The 22321-nt window shown below is 35.2% G+C and overlaps 1 protein-coding gene across 1 annotated transcript in view; it reads left to right on the forward strand.

Moving 5' to 3' along the window:
• Positions 1 to 22321, forward strand: part of HCN1 (hyperpolarization activated cyclic nucleotide gated potassium channel 1) — a 188537-nt gene that overhangs the window by 93011 nt on the left and 73205 nt on the right. The window contains exon 3 of the mRNA XM_062604286.1: positions 8985 to 9146. Within this exon, the coding sequence (XP_062460270.1) occupies positions 8985 to 9146 (162 nt within the window). The remainder of the gene's footprint in view (positions 1 to 8984; positions 9147 to 22321) is intronic.

Genomic DNA, 22321 nt, shown 5'->3' on the forward strand with positions numbered 1-22321 from the left:
ACATATTAAACCAAGTAAACATACTATTTTACAAGAGAGAGTATTTTATGCAGATGTCCAAAGTAATTTCTGGTAATATTTTTCTGACTACATGACTTGTTTACCAGGCAACTGAATTCTTAATTTCTGCAGGCAATTTTGTAGACGCATCACTTCTTAAAATGCCAAAATAGGTCCTCTATTTGATTTTAACTGACAGTAAGATTGTAACTGTAGACTGCATTTGCACTTCTCAGAGAAAAGGTTTTTGATAATGCAATTTAATGAACCATATAATTTCAAAAATAATTTGTCAATATTGTGAAACAGATGTCAAATCGTTGATATGTAATTAGCAAAATAATTTATTCAAATGCATACTTTTAGATGTTATTTCTTTAATTTTCATGTGTGATGATGTATAATTGATTTTAGAATATTTGCTATTTCCAAGATTTTTCAAAAGAATAAATGGATTTTATGTGGTTTGTGTTTTAAGCATCCAGTATCTGATGAAGGGATCTGACTTTTTCACAGTATTTGCATTTATCATCTGCCTTGACTTGTACTGACAGTCTTGTTTTTTAATAAGATTGGCCTATGAACTCTTCTTTCAATTTACTATAAAAAAGCAAAATTTAAATTCTAATACACTATGGAAATTTATATATTTTATTCACAGTTTATGTTTAATCTTAACAATCCAAATATATAAACATTAAAATGTAACAATTGTGCATTATAAAACAATATTTTGTTTTTTTTTAAAATGAAGGTATCACATGCTATTAAAAGAAAGCATTGTGAATCAGTTTAGTCTCAACTTCTACTCCATAGGAAATTTAACATAATGACTTTTGTTTTCAATTCGTTTCTGATTATTTCCGTGTTTGAAAGATTAACCTCAACAGCTTCAGTAGGACACCAACTTAAATTACTCAGGAGATGTACTCCTCATTATTTCAGTTGTTTGCTATTAAATCATGATACTGATGTATTATAATTAGGACAATTAGTTTGAATCTCAGTATGCAACAGTGTGACTCTAGGGCTAGACATCATGTAAAAAGAACGGGTGACTCAGTAACTTTAAGTTATTAGGAACCATCTCCTTAAATCTCAAACTGATTCTTTTGGTGGTTTAGGATTATGTAACAGAAAACTTTTTTTCCTGTTATTCACATAATTTAATTTGCTTCCCAAGCCTTGTTCTTACTGAGAGACATGTTTGCAGCCTGCCATGGCATACAGATTTAATGAAAATAAAATACACGAAGAGAATTGTTTTACAGAAACAACAGTTTCAGATACAGTTTTGTGGACATGCAAACTTTCAAGTTTCTATGTGCACCCAGTCTCCTGGTGCTTCACTTACTGTAGGAATTAGGATTAAATTATAGGATTTAATTTTCACAATAGTCACAGAGTTGGGAAGTTAAATGCATTAAAAAAAAGAAAAAAAAAAAGTGTGGGAAAATGCTGTGACTGAAAGAGGTCAGTTACATGTGGCCCGTTTGTACACTGTTGATTGTAAAAATGTATTGTTCTGGGATGTGCAATTACTTTCTACATATTTATAAATGCTATCTGCAGTGCATCTGCTTTTTGTTTATTCATTTTCATTGACTTTCACTGCTGGATCCAGGAATCTGTGAGTCAGGATCATGCCCTGCCAGTTTTGATGGGAGGTGTAGCCAGGGTGCTGCCCTGTTCCATTCCTTTAAAGATGTGGCTCAGAGGAAAAGACCTGTCGGTAGAGTGTGATTATCTCAAAATTTATGCTTTAAAAATAGAAATCAAAGGGCTTGGGGTTTGTGAAACTTAACTGACCAATAATGTCACAAAACAATTTCATCAGACGTGGTGCTTTTTGTGAAAACTTTGGTACTTTCTAAGGTTATCATAGAGTTGTCTCAACATTTTTTACACATTTTATGGTAGATTTATAAATATATGGCTTGTATTTATTACTTGTTTCATCTTTATTAAGGATGAGAAATGCTTGTAAGTATAATAAAACTGGTGAATTTAGGCTTCAGAAGCTGACGTAAATTCCTAAAACTGCAATCAGATATCTGACTTTATGCCCTTATATTTGAAACTTTGTAGGCATTGACATTTTTTAGGATTCATATTGTTCACTCTGCTGCCCTTTTCAGCACTATGGGAGTCTGCCTTGGCCTTTCTGTGGGCAGATGAGTGATGGTGAATAACTTCTTTTTTCTTGTTCCCCCAGAGTACATCTGCATATTAATATGAGCAACAGTTCTTCTCACTCAGCTAGTAACAACAATCATAAATAATATTTTGGACCATTTAGACTGGCTGTGTCTTCAAGCTGCCTCCTTTGTAAGATATAAGTAATTATAAACAATAATAAATGAAATGTTCCCTTTAGATCAGCTCCACTCCCAGATGTCTCCAGCTTGAATTCAGTGGTGATGTTGCTTGAGATACTTGGCCCATTAAGGACTCTGAAGTGAAAGCCAGGCAGTGCTGATGCTTGAAATAATGCTGAAATGAAAATGGAGCTGTACTTAGCTCATGTACAATCAAGTATTTTTTTGTCATATGGCACTATGACTTAAGAAGAAGAGCTTCAGGTAAATTTTGTCACAAAAGCGGGCTGTTAGTATTGCTTGTTTGTTTGCTGTGAACTATTTTTTGTTTGGATTTACTCTGCTTCTATTAATGAAGATGAAAGCTTAGCCTAGTGAGGTAGTTTCTATTATCACTATAAGTGATGAATGAAACTACCTCTGTAAAGTCACAGTGAAAGTTAGCACTGTAATTTTAATTCAGGATCCTGAGGATTGTCACTGTTGACTTGTTTTCTTTATCACAGAACTATAAAGTGACTGCTTCTCTCTGTTTAGATGGGAAGACAGGTCACACACATTAATCACAACAGGATAATAGAAACACACATATTGGCAGTGAAGTCATGTCCTCTGTGTGAGAAATAATACATTAGTATGGCATTGGCCAATTTGCAGTAGAAAATATATATTGCAGAACTTAGATATAGTTAATAAATTTTACTTCCTGGTTGTGTGTGACCTTTCCAAGGCTCGCATAATTCATCATTCAGCAAAGTACCTTTATAATGCTTTCAGGTTTAACCTGGATGCAGCGTGCTGTCACATTTATATGTTGTGCTATTCTTTTTGCTCCATAGAAGTTGGTTTCCATTTGTGCATGCCTTGAATTGGAATAAATAGACCTTCTGTTATAAAACCTAATGTCAAATTGACTCCATCTACAAAATAACAATTTTTAAAGGTCACATAAAATTGGCCATTCTCAGCTCTTTTTTTCTGGATAAGTTTGATTAAAAATAGTTTCTTCTGTTTATTAAATTACTGCTTTTTCCCTTCAGTGCCAGCTCAGGCAGGAGCAGATATTTGTGTTTGTCATCAGCTTAAGGTCCCAAATACAAGCAGATTAAATAGTGCCATATGCCTTTCCTGACTACTGAATTGTCAATGGTGAATTATTTGTCATAAAATTAAGCATACACATGAGGAGTCAGTTGAGCGTAAAGTGTTACCCTGAGGGTAAAGCCATGCATTTCTGTCAGTGGACGTTTACACCTACTTGAGCAAATGTATGTCCAGTGTAGAGTGTAGTAAACTACAGTTCCCAAAGAAATTGACTTTGGTAGCAGTTGGATCAGACCCATAGTATCCCAAGTCATATTTGCAAAGAATGTCTTTTGAAATCCATTTGTAGAATATTAAATGACTAAACAAAATTGCCTTCCATTATTTAAAGCAGATTGAGAGAGTCTGCTCAAAAAGTAGATTGAGAGGTGATGCTTAAAAGAGGCATTATGCTTTCTTCCTCTTTTTATATTTTTTTCATTTCATGTGGAGAATTATTACAACCACTATTTTGCAAGTGAACATTTAGCTCATGTAGGAAAATTTGTATCCTATGGTTTATAATCTCTGTCTGGTTGCTGCTCGGAGCGATAAACCTAGTAATTTTGGACTCACCCAGAGACTGAACCAAACACCCCATGTCATTTTTATAACTGTTATTTTTCCCTGCAGTCTAGCCTGAAGGTCCTGTCTTGCCCTTGGTACAGCTTTCAGCAGGCTTTCCAAAGCCTCCATGCACGTGTGCAGCTCTTTCTGTCTCCCCACTGTGGGTATTTAATATTCTAGACTCCACACAGCTCACTTAATATGACTGTCATTTCATATTGCTTGAGGCATGATGCAAATCCTAATTTGAAGATTAAACCCAAGATAGCTTTGTGCTACACCTTTAGCACTTCCGAGGGGTGGAAGAGATGTCTGGATGAAATCAGTGATGTGAGATTTCAATAAATTTTCTAAAAGACCAAAGACTTACTTTTTCTTTCTTTCCTTTTTTGTTTTTAATCAGCGATTAATTCTTATTTAAGTATTTTTTTTTAATGTAAACTGAACATAAAAAGCAAACTGAACTAAAAATCATAGCTAAACACATACTACATTCCAGTTATCAGAAGGCAGAAGAGGTAACCTATGCACTCCATAACAGCAGTTGAGCACTTTTTTTTGTTCATTCACTCAAACTATATGTGCACTGTTAATATTCCCTCGAATGCTATTAAGCAACTGGAATGCTAAGACTGGAACAGGTTTTCTGTCTCAGGTTCAGAAGTCAGGATTTAGCAGGAGCAATTTAAAGTATACACTCCCTTATAAACATGAGGAAGGAGTAGTCTGCTTCCTGCTTACATGTGGGAATAGAAAGAGTCATTAATAAAGTGTGAGTAAAAACTGAGATAAAGCATGTGAACTCAGACTTCTTCAGCAATTTCTTATGCTCTGTGAGCAATATTTTGCTAAAATAGTAGAAACCATTAATCTGTAGTTATATATCGGCCACCACCAAAGGTATTGTCAAATCTTAGGCAAAAATTTAATGTTGCCAGGGTACTGAGAAAATGTAATGAAAATAACACAGAAAGAAATTCAGTGGTCTTAGAAATGAGTTCATAAACTACATTTCTTATTAAACTAGAATTTGAAGTATATGGAAGCTATGAATAAAGACAGTATTATAGCCAAACAATAAGAAGAAGAAGAAGAAAAAGAAGAATATAGCATGTGTAATTGAAACTGAGTAGGAAACAAAAAGGAGCCATATCTATTAAATTGTTCCCATGATGTGAAATAAAAATATAGAAAGAGTTGGTTTTCAAGGGAATTTTACTTTTTTCTCAGTTGCACTAATCTTATGCCACTCTAGTAATTTTTTGTTGTTGTTGTTTTCTAAAATGTGCACTTCATTCTGGTTCAGCTGTATATTGAGGTATGAAATTAGGAGCCTAAATAAAATGGCCAGATTTTCAAAAGTGTTTTACAAAAATTCCTGCTTATTTGCATGACATCTGTGGTTGGTAAGTGTTAAATGATAATCAGAATTTTTATGTTTAACTACCTGAGATTTAGGAGCCTGACTTCAGTTGTGAGCAAATGTTTTAATCATTTGTGTTTTGAATATTATTTTAATAAATGCATCCATTCATACAGGGAGATCTGAACACACATTTCTCCTGCAAAATCAAGGTAAATCTATTTGTGGCTATTCCGTATTTCTTCCTGTCCCACTGGAGGACTGTCTGATGGGCAAGCCAACATCTGCTGATATGAGTGTCAATAGCTTTCTGTCCTTCAGTTCCTCTCTTGACAAACTACACTTCACATGTATCCTAGGAGTTTTGATAATGTTTGGTTCATTAATACAGAAACTGTACTTTGTCAGTACAAAATGAAAATGGTATAAAAATATGACTTCTCTTACTGTTCTTTTTCAGTGTATCACAATCAGTTCCAGAATGTAAGAACATAAAATATTAAACATGCAATATACGACTTTAGTCCACAAGATAGTTGAGCTATTACTTTTAAAAAAACTCCACCCCTCCCCCCCCCGAATATAAATATGTCAATACGGTGCCACAAACAAGTATTATTTTTCATTTAAATATATGCTTTGTGTATTTAAATGGGTGGGATTTTTTCCCAACCAAGCACACATTTCCATAATAAGTTCCTTTTAAGAGAAAAAACACAGCTTTTATTTGCTGGGGAGAGAAGATGCTTAAAAGTTATTTTTTCAGCATTTACTTCAGATTTTGCCTATGACGTTATTTTCTTTAATCTGGAGTCATCGCAGTTCTTAGAATAGCCTACACAAATACTAGATTATATAAACAAAATATGAGCGATAAAAGTCTGGTATGGTTGAAAAGATGAGACAGTGTTGTCATGTTAAGCAAACCAGATAATATCCAGAATATCATTTTCACATGTTATTTTTCTTGCAGTACATGGTCACACTACTGCTGAAGAGGCTCTGAAGAAAACTATGATTACACAATTGTACCACTGTGACAGTATAGAATAGTCCTTGCAGAACCCAAACCCAACAGCAGGCCTCTTTGGTCTAGCAAGGCTCTTTAGTTTGAACTTAACTGCTTCAGCTGTTTGATTTGAATTTTAGTCAACTTTTGTAGTATGTTTTCTGTGTCTTGATTCTACTACAGCATTTGGGGAAACCTCACTGAGCCATCATACAGTCTCATGAGCGATTGATACATCTGTAAAAGCTAGGCAAGATCTTAGATATGCTGAAATAAATACCTTGGCAAATCTATCTACCCACTTTTTCCTTTAAAAAAAAATATTTTTTTTCTGTGCACATTACCCAATTAGATAATTCTAAAATTTGAAATTAAAATGTACCAGCAGAAAATGCTCTAAATCCTGGAAATTCTGTATCAAGATACGAGTTTTGCAGACCATCAGTGTAATCTGAATGGATGCCCAAAAATGGGATCCATCCAAGTGAAAGAGCCATAGAATTAACATTTTTATACAGCTATAATCACAGTATACATGCACAATCTGTCATGGTGCCTAAGCCCATACTTGCAGAGGCAGGATAAAGGTGGAGGAGTCTTGGGTATATGCAAGTGCCGCATATACTCTGGGGGGTTTTGGAGAAACAGATCTTCCCGTGTTTGTCACATGTACCTAGGATCATGTATAAGTTCTAAATATAGAAATGAAGATGTTTGTGGTCAGTTTGGCTCCGATTGTCCTATTTGTGACCCATTTTTAAAAAAACCTCCCAATATCCAATACAGTAAAATATTCTGAAAATCTATTCTCTTACTGTAAGGCTTAATGGGAAGCTTGAAGCAGTAGGGAAACAGTGTGGCTGAGAACTTTAGTTTTGACCAGCCATAGTAGAAAAATGTGATAACTTGATTTTCCAGAGTAATAGAAAGTGCCTGGGGAAGTTGTGATCTCTATGTAAAATATGTGTTGTTTCTGTCTGATATTCTGCACTTATTTAGACAAATATTCCCTCTTTCTCTGACAAAATTTACGAAACTTTTCATGTGATCAGGATTTCCTGTGCACTTTCTGGTTGTAGTATAATAAGCATGTGGATTTTGTGCAACCCGAGTGAATGTTAGTGTTCCAAAACAACAGTAATCCTTCCAGTTCTTTAATATAAAATTATTTTGGTTCACACATCTACTCTCTTAGTTCATATCATGCCACTGAAACTGCAGCTACTGAAACACCTGTAATGTCAATACATTTTTTAACAAGACAAATGTGTAATGGTAACACTTTTCTGTTTATTTCCATTTACAGTATTTCCTAAATATCAGTTTTATCTCCTCAATTTTGACAGGAGCTAGATGGTATTTGGGTAAGGCTTGACATTTTGAGTAATGTTGCAAGCATCTGTTTCCATTGTCTATCAAACTGGGATTGGAATATTTTTTCCTAAAATGGCCTAAATTGGAAAAAAGTTTTGCACATGAAGTTAATGTCTGAGGTATATTTCTACTATGCAGGTTTTGCATTTTGGGACTCAAAACATACACCATCATTTTCAAATGAGGGCAAAGTCCCACTAAAAGAAAATTATGTCGAACGACACTGTAACATGTTATCAATATTTGCACTTGCACTTATTTACAGTATGGGTACTTCATCTCTGCTTTTAGTTTAGATATGTATAAGTTAGGATACAAACATTCCCTCTTTCATATGTGAATTGTCTTATTTACCAATGCATAATGTCATATGCTAATATGCCTATATATCTCTGCCAATCTGATGTTTTCAGCACTAGAGCCTGTGATTCCTGTGTGCGTGTGTACAATTAAATCATAATTTCTATTTAACATCCCATGAAATACTAACTGGACATTGTTCATCTTCGGCATGAAACTCCTGCATAGTGATAATTATGTGTGTTAAAATGCAACATATTTATCTGGAGTTGACTGAATTATGTAATGAGTGAAGAATATGCCTGTATTTGTAGTTTGGAAGTTCTTTAATACAGAGTAGTTCTAAATAAAGATTTTTTTTCTCCATACCATTTGGCAACTGATTGCTGCTAATTATGCTAATTCTGTCCAAAAAAATTACCCAAGAAAAACCTGAAATATGTGATTTGCTGTAAGACCCATTTCAGATGGAAATTATTTTGTCTTAGAATGGAGAAATATTGAAATAAAAATTATTCTAGTAGCTCGATGTAAACTTAGCTACCGCTGATGTAGTAGCAGCAGGATGCTCAGTATTTCATGAAAGCTGATGATGATTAAGAGCAATGAATTAACCTTTTTGTCATTTTGCTAGGTGAACTGGTATGTGCAAATTGGATTAATAGTATAGAAATGGAAGTGAGACTTGCTTCAATTGAAAGGAGTTGTGGGCTTTAAGAAAACACTTTAGTTGATGACTTGTTATCCAAAATACGCCATTTTTGGCACCTTACAAAAAACTGATGGGCAGCCAAGTGTCAGGTATGTCAACACAGCTCTCTGCCCAAATGAATATGCCCAAATTAATGGTCCTTGATGAGAAATCTCAGCTTTTTTAGTAGTTCAGGATGCCTTTAACCTTCTCAATAAGAATGAAATTATTTTCATTTTGATTTACATCATCTATATCACCTGTAATTTTTGCCCACAGATTTTCCACATGACGTACGATCTGGCCAGTGCCGTGGTAAGAATCTTTAATCTGATTGGAATGATGCTGCTTCTGTGCCATTGGGATGGTTGTCTGCAGTTTTTAGTACCTTTACTCCAGGATTTCCCACCAGATTGCTGGGTGTCCCTAAACGGTATGGTTGTAAGTATTGTTCATTTTTCATTGTGCTTTCTAAATATTATTTTTCTAAGCAGTTAGCATCAGACTTAAGTGTAAAAATACTTGCCTAGTAATACACTGCCCTGCAATTTATTCAAGGTTACTTTTATTTTTTGTTGGTGGGCCCTCAGCACCAATAAAATTATATTGACTTATTCTCAGTAAATGAGCCAGAAAATACTTTTAGTTTTAAGATCCTTTTAATTTATTAACCCTTACTCCTAAAAAAAAAAAAACAAAAACGGACAAACCAAAAACCCCAACAAACAAACAAACACCAAAATAAATTCAGAAACACTCAGTTCACCAGTGCTTTCAATTTAGGCTGTAGTTTCAGAATGGTTCTGAAGTTATGCTAATAAAGTTTGTTTCTTCCAGTGTTGTCCTCTGTTTGTTTTGTAAATACCTTCTGGGTCATTTCATGATCCCTTTACCAAGTTGTTCCCAACTTAACAGTCTGCATGATTTTTTTCTAAGTAAAATAAGAGAAATAGATGTGCCTTACTCATAAGGAAGAGTAATGATGTTCTCCTTGCTTAACATGTGCCTTAAAGATCAGTGGCTGTGAAAAATGAAGTAGTTTTTATCAAGTCAAATAATGAAGTAATACATAGAATATTTACTTAGGCAATACACTGAAAAAGTTGTTGAAATGTCCCTATACCAAAAAGAAAAAGCCCTAAGCAACTCTGTCATTGGCCATCAGAAAACATGTCTCTCCAGTTTTTACAATTTTAGAGTCCATAAGATAGCACTTTCACTGTAGATGGGCATCTTGTTCAGTCCCACATATTTCTATTGTAGAAACGTAGCAGTATTTGTTCCTTTAGGAAAGTGATACTGCACATTACTCTGAGAGCTTGTTGATAAGGTTGTCAGTCATACAGACAAGTACTTGCAGTCATCAAGCAACAACTTTAATGATAAGCAGCGTGTTTGCTATGTGCAGCTTTCCTAAAAAAAATAAATAAATAGTGACATATCTTCAGAAAAGGGGTTGCTACAATAAAAGTAGGTCACCAGGATGCTGACTGGCACATCTTTGCATTCTGCTGCATTCTGGGTTCTGCTTTGTAACATCTTCCATTCACATTTACAAAGGGTACATTTTCTATGAGCTTGTTAAAGATCTGGATGAAAACCATGCTAGTGAGTGAAATGAAGCCTTGGATTACATTTAATTAAAGTATTTAACTTTTAAATAACACTGAACTGTTAAATTCTCTCTCTTACATAAGAAGAGCTATGTTTAATCTAAGAAGACTGTGCATACTGTGCATATGCTTAGGGAGACCATTTGTTCTGCCTGCTCACACTCAGGTTCTCTTATGGAAACACTCTGTCTCCTGACACGCCACACACTAATGGAAAGAGTAAATAAAAAGTTACACCATTTTATTTTATTTTATTTTATTTTATTTTATTTTATTTTATTTTATTTTATTTTATTTTATTTTATTTTAATTTTATTTTATTTTATTTTATTTTGTATTTGTTTGGCAACTTTATCTGTTGCTGTTGAATGCACATTGTGGAACTGAAAATTGAACAAGATTATGTTCATGGCATAGGCAGTCTTTTAGTCCTATGGCAAGAGAAAGAGTTGTGAACTGCCAGTCTGGAACCAGGAGCATATCTAAGGCAAATGTTGGGGGAAACAACTAGACCTTTCTTCTCTCATGGTGTTATGAGACATTTTCTAATTGCTTTCCAGGCTCTGGAAGTGAATTCTTTAGCACTGAACACAGACAGAGAAGCCATCATGGAATATCAGTCCTCTGAAATGATAGAGGAAATAGAAGGATGATGATGTTGATGATGGTGATGATGGATATATTTGTTAGTGTATTCAGAGTCTACCTGATTGCTGAGTTTGGAACTTGGAAGGGCTTTGTGTTCCTGCCATTGCAAGAGCTTTGGCAAAAGGAGTACCTTTCTCCCCCAGTATACTGTAGCATATCACAATTTGATCTACTCTGAAATTTAAAATTTTTGTTACTGAAATGATGGCACTGAACACTGGGGCTTTGGCTCAAGTGCTGTGGAGACAGAAAGTCTGATCAGAATGTTATTATTTCTTCTGACCTTAAGTTCTTTGTGAACTGCTAGCGAAGTCCATGGCAAAAGGACAATATTGTCAGGAGGATAAGGTCCTTCCCTAGCACCGGCTAATGCACCTTTCTGTTAAAGTCTTCCTTTCTACTCAGGTTTTAGTCAGAGACATTAGTAGATTAGTAGCTAAACATGACTTCTTGCACCTGCTTACATTTGGAGTTCTGTTCAAATAATTCTGAAATACAGTTGCTCTAAGAAAGGCAAAATTGCTCCTCTTTGAATTTCTGAGGTTTTTAGTTGTGTGTGCATTTCCTGGGTTTCAGACTGGCTCCAATGTACATTCCTCTAAATTACATTATTACAAGGGCTAACCTGAAGCTACTATACCAGGTTTGCTTTGAAGTGATATTTTAACACTTACTCATTGTGATCATTGCCTTGAATAATTATTCAAGCCAGTGTGAGCTCAGACGAAGAAAGTTAGTTTTCCAGTATGCAAGTCAGATGCAAGCCAAAGCATCTGCAGATAACCTGTTGCTAAAGGAAGTAGGATGCTACGTTGCCTCCTCAGTTGACACAGCCCAGCATATTCTTTCAGCCGTTATGTCTTGCACATTAGTTGCTTCAGGCTACAGAGTGCAAGAACTTCTAGAAGCCTTCTCCTGAAAGCTGATTCTTCTGTACAACCTGCTAGGTGAAAGTGCTGAAATTCCATAGGCATGCTCATGGTTTTACTCTATAAATACTGTTAAGAAAAATAACATAGGTAAAATTTAGTCTCACAAAGCAATAGGATGATGAAACCAAGCTGCATTTTGCTTACTGCCTCTCTGAACAATGTGACTGGATACAATTAAAGCAAAATAAATCAGTTGGATTTTCGTATTTGAGAGATGATAAAATGACATAGTGTAACATAAAGTCTGAAGTTAAATGAAAAGGAACAACTTCTCTGTAAAAAGGAATAAGGTGACCACTGGTTAATTCTGCACCAACCTATACCATAAGCAGTTCAGCAAAAGATCACATTGAGACATTATTGTCAATAATAATGATGATAATGAACCCATATGGTACTATTGCATTGGCCTTCTTGAACAGCTCTAAAATTTGCCTTCATGTTGCTATGAAATGAAAGCCAGAGTTGGAATCTTCCTTTAAGTTTTCTAAATGTGATCCCACTTGCCCACTTCTGTATCATTACTGCCATTTGATTGCACTTTTATTAATGTTGAGTTACTATCAACAAGCAGGATCTTCTGCTTTTCCAGAGTATCGATGTGCTTCTTTTGAAAAATAAGAAAACTAGTAAATACAACATCAATGTAAGCAGCAGCTAGTTTTTCCTCTCACTTTAACTCATTAAGGGATTTTTTACAAGGACATGTAGTGACAGGACAAGGGGGAATGGCTTTAAGGTAACAAGAGAGGAGATTTAGAGCAGATATTAGGAAAAAATTCTTTTCTATGAGGGTGGTGAGACACTGGAACAGGTTGCCCAGAGATGTTGTGGATGCCAGGTTGGATGGGGCTTTCATCAACCAAGTCTAGTGGAAAATGTCAGGGGGATTGGAACTAGATGATCTTTAAGGTCCCTTCAAACTCATTCTGTGACTATGATTCTATGTTCCAACCAATCCATTTCAGATATAATACCGGTTACTTGTGAAAGGGTGTTCAGCTCTCTGATGCCATTCCTAGTCTAACACTAGGATTGTGACTTTCATTCCTAAAAAAAGGTCTGAAGAAGTTTCCGACTTTCACAATGACGCTATTTTCACCATGGCTCAAAAAGCCTATTATCTGCAGCTCCTTGTGTGATTTATCCTCAGCTTTCTGATCTGCATTGCTTCAGACTAGTGTACTTCCATAATGATTCACAGACTAAACATCTTTACCAAACCTCAGTGTTTGAGCCAACAGTTCTTTAGAAAATTAGAGTAAAACTTGCAGCTGAAAGCAAGAGAGGCCCAAGAACAGAAAAGCACAGTGATCCTCTCCGATAGTCAATCTGTGCAAACAGATGTTCTGCGTTTTACATTTGGTTTCAGCTGCAGTGAATTACAGAAACACAGTGTGCAAGTCCCAACTGATGAACAGTTATAGCCAGATCTTATATGGGACAGAGTTTCTAGCCAAGTAGAGATGAGAGATGACATTTTTGCCACTCATGCCATCTGGCACACAAGTATAACTGCTGCCATAAAGTATCCCTTGCAGTAGTTGATTAGTGTTTGTTGTGTTCGAAGTTCATTCTGGCTTTTCATATCACCTAAGGCAAATACTCAAAGGCATGTTAGTCCTTGAAGTAATAGTATCTGAAGATCCCCAATCTGTATTTTCCTGTTCATATGTGCAATAATTGGTTGAATGGTTAAGAAAGTATACTGTCCTTTAAGCAAGGCACTGACCTGGCATGTCCAGTGTTTTCAGGTATAATGTTCCCTTACTGAGATAAATATCTAGCAAAGAAGAATAGAATTTAACCTGAAGTGTGAATTTTTTAAAAGACAGATGGGATTGTAAAGCTTTTAGAAAGGGCTTGCTTCACTGGCATTTTTCATGGCAGTTAGCCAGTGTTTGCTCAGCAGGAGCCCTTCAGGTCCTCTTATTTCTTTGTTTTGGCTTTTCCTTACTGTCTCTGCAGTTAACTGTTTGCAGCTCTTGGAGGTTTTTAGGTGTTTGACTTAGTGAGGTGGGGTTTTGCATTATATTAAACTCCTCTTTGTATTACATCACTTCCTCAGAGGCAAAGCAAATCAAACGTTAGACTTTTGCTAGGAAAAAAAATTGGGAATTTCTGCTGAAGAGTCTAAAAATCCCTGTCATTAAAAAATGAATCACTTAATTGAATACTTGATAGGGAAATTCATAAATGCAGGAGATGGTGAGGATTTATGGTGCTCTAAGAACTATACTAAGGTATACATAATATGACCAAAACCTATTTAATAATAGCACACAGAACTTAACATTTCTTAGGAAATATTTTTATTTCATTTGCACAATTTATTTATGACACAATTTTGAAATACGGTAATACCAATACCAGCTACAGGTTGGGCAGAGAAGAGATTCAGAGCAGCCCTGCAGAGGACTTGGGGGTGTTGGTGCTCTCATGAGACCTCACTTGGAGTGTTGTGTACAGTTCTGGTGTCCTCAACATAAAAAGGACATGGAACTGTTGGAACAAGTCCAGAGGAGGGCCACGAGGATGATCAGGGGACGGGAGCACCTCCGTATGAAAATAGGCTGAGAAAGTTGGGGCTGTTCAGCCTGGAGAAGAGAAGGCTGCGTGACCTCATAGCAGCCTTCCAGTATCTGAAGGGGGCCTATAGGGATGCTGGGGAGGGACTCTTCATTAAGGACTGTAGTGACAGGACAAGGCGTAACAGGTTCAAATTTCAACAGAGGAAGTTTAGATTGGATATAAGGAAGAAGTTCTTTACTGTGAAGGTGGTGAGGTGCTGGAATGGGTTGCCCAAGGAACTTGTGAATTCTCCATCCCTGACGGTGTTCAAGGCCAGGTTTGACAGAGCCTTGGGTGACATGGCTTAGTGTGAGGTGTCCCTGCCCATGGCGGGGGGGGTGTGTGGTGTGTGTGGAAGTAGATGATCTTAAGGTCCTTTCCAACCCTAACTGTTCTATGATTCTATATGCAGATGTTAAGAATTCAGTTATTGCTCTCTTTTGCGCACAGTATTGAGTTAGTCCTTGAGGTCATTTCCCCATTCATCAAGATGGTGGACTAATAACCTGTTCAGAAGGTTGGCATCAAGAGATAGGCCTAAAAATAAATTAGCTAATGAGAATATGTGCATATGATTTGACACTGTAAGAAAATGGACAGGAAAATTTTGATCATTAGTACGTGCACTGCTAAAATACAAGGTATGTTTAATACAGTCTGAGGACATGTGTTAATTGCAATACCAAAGTTTCAAGCTAAGCTATGAAGTAAAGAAATAGGATAGCTGAGGATACAGTTGATTTAACTCACTGTGTCATGATCACTGAAGAGGAAAACAAATCAAGTTCTCATTTGTCCAACAATGCTGAGGCTTTAAGAAGACCATATGGGTTTTGGCTTATGCTTTTTTCTGCTCTCTGACAGGTTACAGGTCATCCACTTTTGCAGGGCTAGAAGGGGAAGTAATATTAAATTTTTCTTCCTGTCTTCTTGCCTTTGGTGTAAGATGCTATGTAATTTTATTGGTATCTCCTGTACTTTTGGACTGTATGATTTCAAGAGTAGATTTCTGATGTGCTTACCTACAAAGAGTTAATAGATTTCCTGTGCCTCATATTTATGGGAAATATTTCATTAATTATGGGGGGTTTGGGCTTTGGTTTTTTTTTTTTGTTGTTGTTGGGTTGTTGTTTTTTTTTGTGTTTTTTTTAATACATTGATTTTTGCGAACAAGAAATTCCAAATAATAAGGAAGTTTCTGTGGTTATACCCAGCATCTATACAATATGCTTTAAAAGTTATTTTCATCATCCCTTCTGTTTCTTGTCCTAAAAATGGCACATTTTTCCATGCTATCTATTTTCTTGCTACTTAGTTTTTGTTTTCTGGTTGAGATTGTATTATTTCTATATTTCAACCCATGAAGCACTGGTGCAGAGCAGTGTTTTTCTTCTTCTTTCTAAAATTACAAAACAGAGCAGAAATGGGTTTAGATTCTGTTAAAGTCAGTCCTCACTGGTTCCCTGGCCTAAACCAATGACAAGTGCATTCACCTTCATGAATTACTGTCATTGATGTGTTCTTAAGTTATCGTTTTGGGTTCATTGTGTTAATAACATGAGCTAATTGAGATGTACAGTCTTCAGAGTTGGAAAATAAAGATTCAAAATCATTCACGGGGAGTTTTAAAATTTCCTTCAAGTTTAAAATTAGTGAAAATACTCACATTATCCCTGAATATTTGGATTACAACTGAGACAAAAATGAAAACAGTCCTAAAGGAAGACCTTCCCAGTTGTAATCTCACAACTACAACGTTTAGCATTATGAACTCAATTATTGTCATAAGCCATACTGCCTTACTTTACTCTCATTAAAATACTTTTAACTCAATGTTGTAGTATTGATATAATTATTTAATGCTCATGGTGACAGTTATCTCAGTAGGTATAGGTGCTCAGTGCTACAGAGAAAGATCTAAATTAGGACACCTGTGTTTGTAAGTGTTGATTGTAGCACTGTGTTACTGATGTGATAAAAGGTGCTAAAGAGGATGCCTTCTGTAATGAATTAGTTGGCTGCCTCTCATGCTTCTGTTTCTTTCAGATAGAAAGCTGGTCTTCCTTATATGGGATGAGAAAATAATGAAACAATTAGTTAGAGGAAGCATACAAATGCAAATTGATGTGCTTAATAGATACTAACTTATTACCACACTTTTTCTTTGTTATCATAAGAGCTAGTAGGAAATTATCAAGATGTGTATGCAAGGAAGGACTTTCCCATTTAGCATAAAAATTTAATTTCCATGTTTCCCCCTCAAGAATCAATCCAGCTCATAAATGCTTATACTGCAGCATATTGTGAAGACATTACTGGTAACTGTAAATTACAACATTTTTTATGTAAGTCTTAAACTTGACACAATACAAGAAACAGCACATAATGTGGTTAGGTTTTGTGTTTGGCAGACATTTCTAAAGGAAAATGTAGACACGATAAAGCATACCTTAAGCCATTTCTATAATAAAATATAATAAAAAAGGTGAACTAAAGCAAAAATATAAGTTGGACCTGACATAGTTCAGAACCTTGTATGCCTCATTTGCCTTAGAATGAATATTCAGGAGGAGTTTAAAGCACCTCATGGCAAAATGCATCTTCTCTTTTGTAGAAGAGAGTGTTCCCTTTCTTCTAGGGGAGCTGGATCAGTCTACTTTGCTCTGTCTCTATAAATTTAACAGTAGTGTTTATCTGCATGCGGTGGTATTCCAGGTTAAACTGGGATAGCAATGTGGAATAATCATTCTTAAGTAGCTCTCCATGGGTGGCCTTTTCTCCTGAGATTGGATTGAAAACTGAACCCTTGGTGTATTTACACCAGAGCAGTTTTCCAAGAATAAAGCCATATGTAGATACATCCAGATGAATACCATTCATATCCAGCTGTTCTTCAGCAAATCTTTCTCTTTTTCATTGCAACCTATATATGCACAGTCTAATTCTTGTTCTGTATGCTTTAAGACTGCATAAAGGTAATTGGCTTTGCACAAGCTGCATATTATGCCAAGGGGTCATTATCAGCCATATCACAAGCAGGTTTTCCAAGAGAACTGATTACTTTTTGCCGTATCAGATTTGAACTTTCTACACATGGCTATTCAGCACCTGACTCATCCTAATATCTAAAGTACATCTGGAGAGAAGTGTCTGTTGAGATGCAATTAGACATAAAAATTGGCCTCCTGGTATTGTGCATATAGAATGCTTACATTTCACATTATAAAAAATCAAACCAAGATACTTTGTACTGGGTCATGTATTTCTGAACTAAAGCACTTTCCTACATCAGTCACTTGAGCTATTTTTGTTTCCATTCAGCTTTGTCCACCAGACCTACATCAATAGTCTATAGGATCTGTAATCTGGGTTCCCAAAATCCCAGGGGTAGGCAAAAGGCTGTCATAACAATGTTTTTAAATATTGTTATTTCTGAACTCCTCCTTCCATGGAAATTTTAATTTTCATATTTTCATTTTAATTCAGAATGAAGCTGAAAGCTAAACAAGGAGAATTCCCTGTAGAACTGAAAGTCTCATTTTGCATCCAGTTCTGATTAACAAAACATGAGAAAAGCAGCAAATATGTGGCATTACTGTTTTCTTTCGTTTGTTTTAATCTTCTGATTTTCCTTAATGTTCGAATTAGTTTTGCTCATACCTGTTATACATATAATAGGGATGTATTTAGGCTACATGTATTTTGCTTGTTTTAAAAGAGTGGAATAATTTTCTTCAACACTGCTCCCCTCCCTCCCCTTTCATGCTCTTCCTGCTTTCTACACATACACTCATTTGACCAGGCTCAAACTGAAGTAAATCAAATAGAGGTACTAAACCTTCAGAAAATAGAGTAATTTAATACAAACAATGTAAAAGACTTTCCATATCAGAAATACAGTGATATTCCACAAATTTTATAGTATCTGAAATGTGCAGAATCTTTTTTAATATTATGAGTAAATTTTGAGAAATATCTTCTAGATAGTCTGTGCACTGAAGTCTGTGTATTAGAAGTATGAGCAAGCAGTGGGCACTTTCTGCATGAATTACTTTAAACATTAGATGCCTCTTAAACATATTTTGTTTTCTTTCTGCTGTCTGGATTTTTTATGTCCATTTCCTTTATTGTTTTCGGAGATACTATTAATAACAAAAGGAAAAGAACAAAGCCCTGTGGTGACATTTTTCTCTGGTCTGTAAACCACTTTTAATAATTTGCAGTTGGTTTTATTTCTCATGTGACTGAATGCCAATCTTCACTTTAAAAATTGCTGAGTAACTATTTTAAAAAGGCTGCTCTAAATAATTTACCAGTCTATTTAGTATAGCTGTAAAAATAAAAAGTTTTCCCTAATTTTTTTTTTTTTAATTTTGCTATTACCTTTTTTTGGTACTCTTTATTTATTATCAGTTTTATTATAAAGGTTCATGGTAATCTCAGATGAATAGGATTGGATCAGCGAGAGATGTACTCTATCAGGTCTAGTTCAGTAACACAATTTACCTGTATTTTGCACGCACTACTGCTAATACAATGGGAGAGATTCTTTGAAGCAATCTCTTTGAAAGTCACCAGTTGTCATTTGAATGAGACATATTCTTTTCGTCACCATCTTGTGTACAATTTTAGGCTATCCAAGATGTCTTAATCTGTACTAAAATAAGTTAATGTAATTTCTCTTGGATTTTCACAAAATATTCTTGTCCTTTTCTATATTGGTAGGCAAAAATACGTTAGAATGTAGTCACTGTATTTGTGAAGTTAGTTTGCATTTGAGGCTAGTGTAGACAACAGCAGCACTTTATAGACAATTGGTACTTAAGCAATAGCACATACAATAAAAAAAAGGATTATATATATTGATATAGATAGGAAGGGACTAAAATGACTGGTTTTGAACAGCTTAGAAGTAATATTTTCAAGTAAGGTTTACTCAGACTGCTAGTGGAGGTCAACAGATTGTAGAGTGGTTAGGAATAAAGGCAGAGCACCAATCTTTTCAATTATACTTAATATCCCTATGCTTATCTCAAATAGTAAAAAGCCTTTTAAATTTAGCTCTTATATACAACTAGAAAAGTGATGCAAAGTCTAAACTCTGTTAAATGTTGCTAAAACATTTTCAGAAGACTATTTAAAGGATTTTTCTATTTATTTTTAATAGCTTTTTCCAGATGTTCAGAAAAGTTACGGTGCATGATACAAACCTTTGGTGGGAGCAAATATAAATTTTAGTCAGATTTGTGTAAAGAGAATATTCAAGAGCTCATCCTGGAAAAAAACACTGAAGAGCAACAGGCAGGCATCCTATGTTTTTAGTAGGTAAGGGCAGATTTGGCTCTGAAATTTCTGGATCTATGCAGTTGCCTCTCTTCAAACTGTCATAACTCATACCATTCATCTAAAGGCTGCCTGTCCCTTACCTTTATCTCTGTAATAAAAAATACATAAAATATGCCATTACTGTCTTGTTATTTTCTAACACTGATTGGCATAGCTTTATTCCTACAGTGAAACCTTCCTGCTGCTACTTAATCTTTTGTGCCTAAATAGCATAGTGTAAAACTTACTCTAAAAGAAATTAGTTTATTTCTGGGTTGTAAGAATATGCAAGGATGAGGTTCCCTTAGGCTTTTGCAGTCTGTATCTTTACAAAGCAGCTGTTTAGGGAAAGGATAACATATAAATGCTGACAGGAAATGCCACATGCCCTCAGAAATAATGGTAGGACTGCACTGCTCCTAACTGAATGTGTTTTGCAGATCAGTAAAATAAAATATATTAACTATGAACCAGCTTAGTTGAACTGTGAAGGCAAAATACACACACAAAAGATGATGTGGGGAGGAGAAAGAACGAATGAGGCAGTTTAAATATGATATCTCAAACATATCTCTTTAAAAAAAAAACAACAAAAAAACAAGAGCCAGTGCACTCATCCATCTCAGCATGATTTGAGGAAACATAAAATTGGCATGTGTACAAATAAAACATGAAGGATTTATAGGGTTTAACAAAGCTCATTGGTTTTACTTTTCTGCTTTTAAAGTCTTTTAGGCTTGATGAAAGTGCTTACTGCTTGCTCATACAGATAATACATAGCCATCTATAAGCAGACTATCTAGAAGATATTCTTCAAAATTTACTCACTAATAATAATGTTAAAGGCAGAAAAATACCATTTAAATCCTACCATAAAGTGATTTTATTAATTTCAAAATTCATTTCAAAAGTGATTTTATTCATTCATTCATTCACAGGTTTGATTCTAAAAGTGGATCTGAAAAATTCCTTACTGTATTTTCTTTTTTATTAAGAACTGTGGAATTTTAATGTAAACTTCAGAAGGAAGAAATAGACATGTGATCTGAAATTAGATTTGATTCAAGGCTGTTTCAAACCTAATTTCAATGAAATGAGAACTTTAGTCCGTAACTTTGTGGGAATTCTGAAACTGCTTTTGTTTGTAAGTCAGCTAAAACTTTTATATACCTATGTGCTTGCAGGATACAAAACATGGTTGCAATAAAAATAAATTATTATTGTTTATCACTATTCATATAGTGCCATATATAATCTGTAGGTGGCTAGACTTATTAATATAATTAAACATTGATATGATACTGGTTTCAAGGTAAATTTAGTCTAATTTCTTTAAAGTGAATGATTTGATTAATTTGTTTCAATGGACCAACTAAGAGTTAAAAAGACTATTATTTTGATTATAATTAATATATAATAGGTATGGATTATCAGATTTTTTAAGATAACTTTTGTAATTTAGCAAGAACCCAGTGAATATGAAGCTTCTAGTTGAGAAATATTTCCAGCCATTTGCAAGTTAGATAACATAATTTTGAGGTAAATATATGCAATTTTTACTAGAATCTGAGTCCTTTAAGTTGTTTCCAATTTCCAATTCTCAATCGTTCTCAAGCAAAGTAAGTGCCATGTCTTCAAGATGTAGATTTTCAAATATGTGCCCCGAAGCCAAGAAGTCTTACTATCATTTTGTGCTCTTAGCTGTATAATTTTATCCATGTAAATTTATAACCATGAAGTCTGCATTCTAGGCATTTCTCTGTTCTCATTAGTCATCTTTTTTGCCCCTCCTTGCTCCTATCCATGATTTATGATACCATCTCACTGTAATAAGCTTACATGAAAGCCACCACACTGGAACTGAATTTACCTAGTCAAATCTCCATCACCTCTTACAGAACCCCATGAAACTTTTCAAGCCTTTGCAAGGCAAACCCATGACCTGATCTGAACTCTAATTGCAAGAGCAGAACCATGGTTGATAAAATAAAACCATAGCTTAAGAGACTTTCCCTACAAATTTTATTTTCTCCCCTAAACTGGAGCAAGGAAGAAATGAGGAGATACATCCACCCATGAAAACTGAGGTATGCTCAGCAGGAGAGCTCAGGAAACTAATGAAGGCAGCATTAGCTGAATAGGAATCTGATGAAGCTGATGGAGAGAGAAACTCTCCCCTGGAGGTGATAAAGAGCACTTGCATTAACCTTCTACTCTGAATCACCATCTGCAGGGGTCTGATTTTTGCTGACTGTGTAGGGAACCTAGGCAGATTTCCAACTCACTTAACCATCAAAAAGTGTAGTACCTGAAGTCAGCTGATATGAAACTTTGTGAAGCTTTCCTCCCTTACTGCCCACACTCTCAAACAAAACCGAGGACAAGTTGGGCCACTGGGCATTGTAGATAGCCATATGTAAACAATACAAAATGCAATGCACTCTTATTATTCCTGTTCATCTTCTGTCATGCAGGACTATGGTGTTCTTCCTGTTCCTCTCTCCATCAAACAGTAATCCTAGACTTC

Source organism: Pezoporus occidentalis, unplaced genomic scaffold, assembly GCF_034315485.1.
Source record: "Pezoporus occidentalis ecotype Australia unplaced genomic scaffold, CSIRO_AGI_Poc_V1 ctg85, whole genome shotgun sequence".
NCBI lineage: Eukaryota > Metazoa > Chordata > Aves > Psittaciformes > Psittacidae > Pezoporus > Pezoporus occidentalis.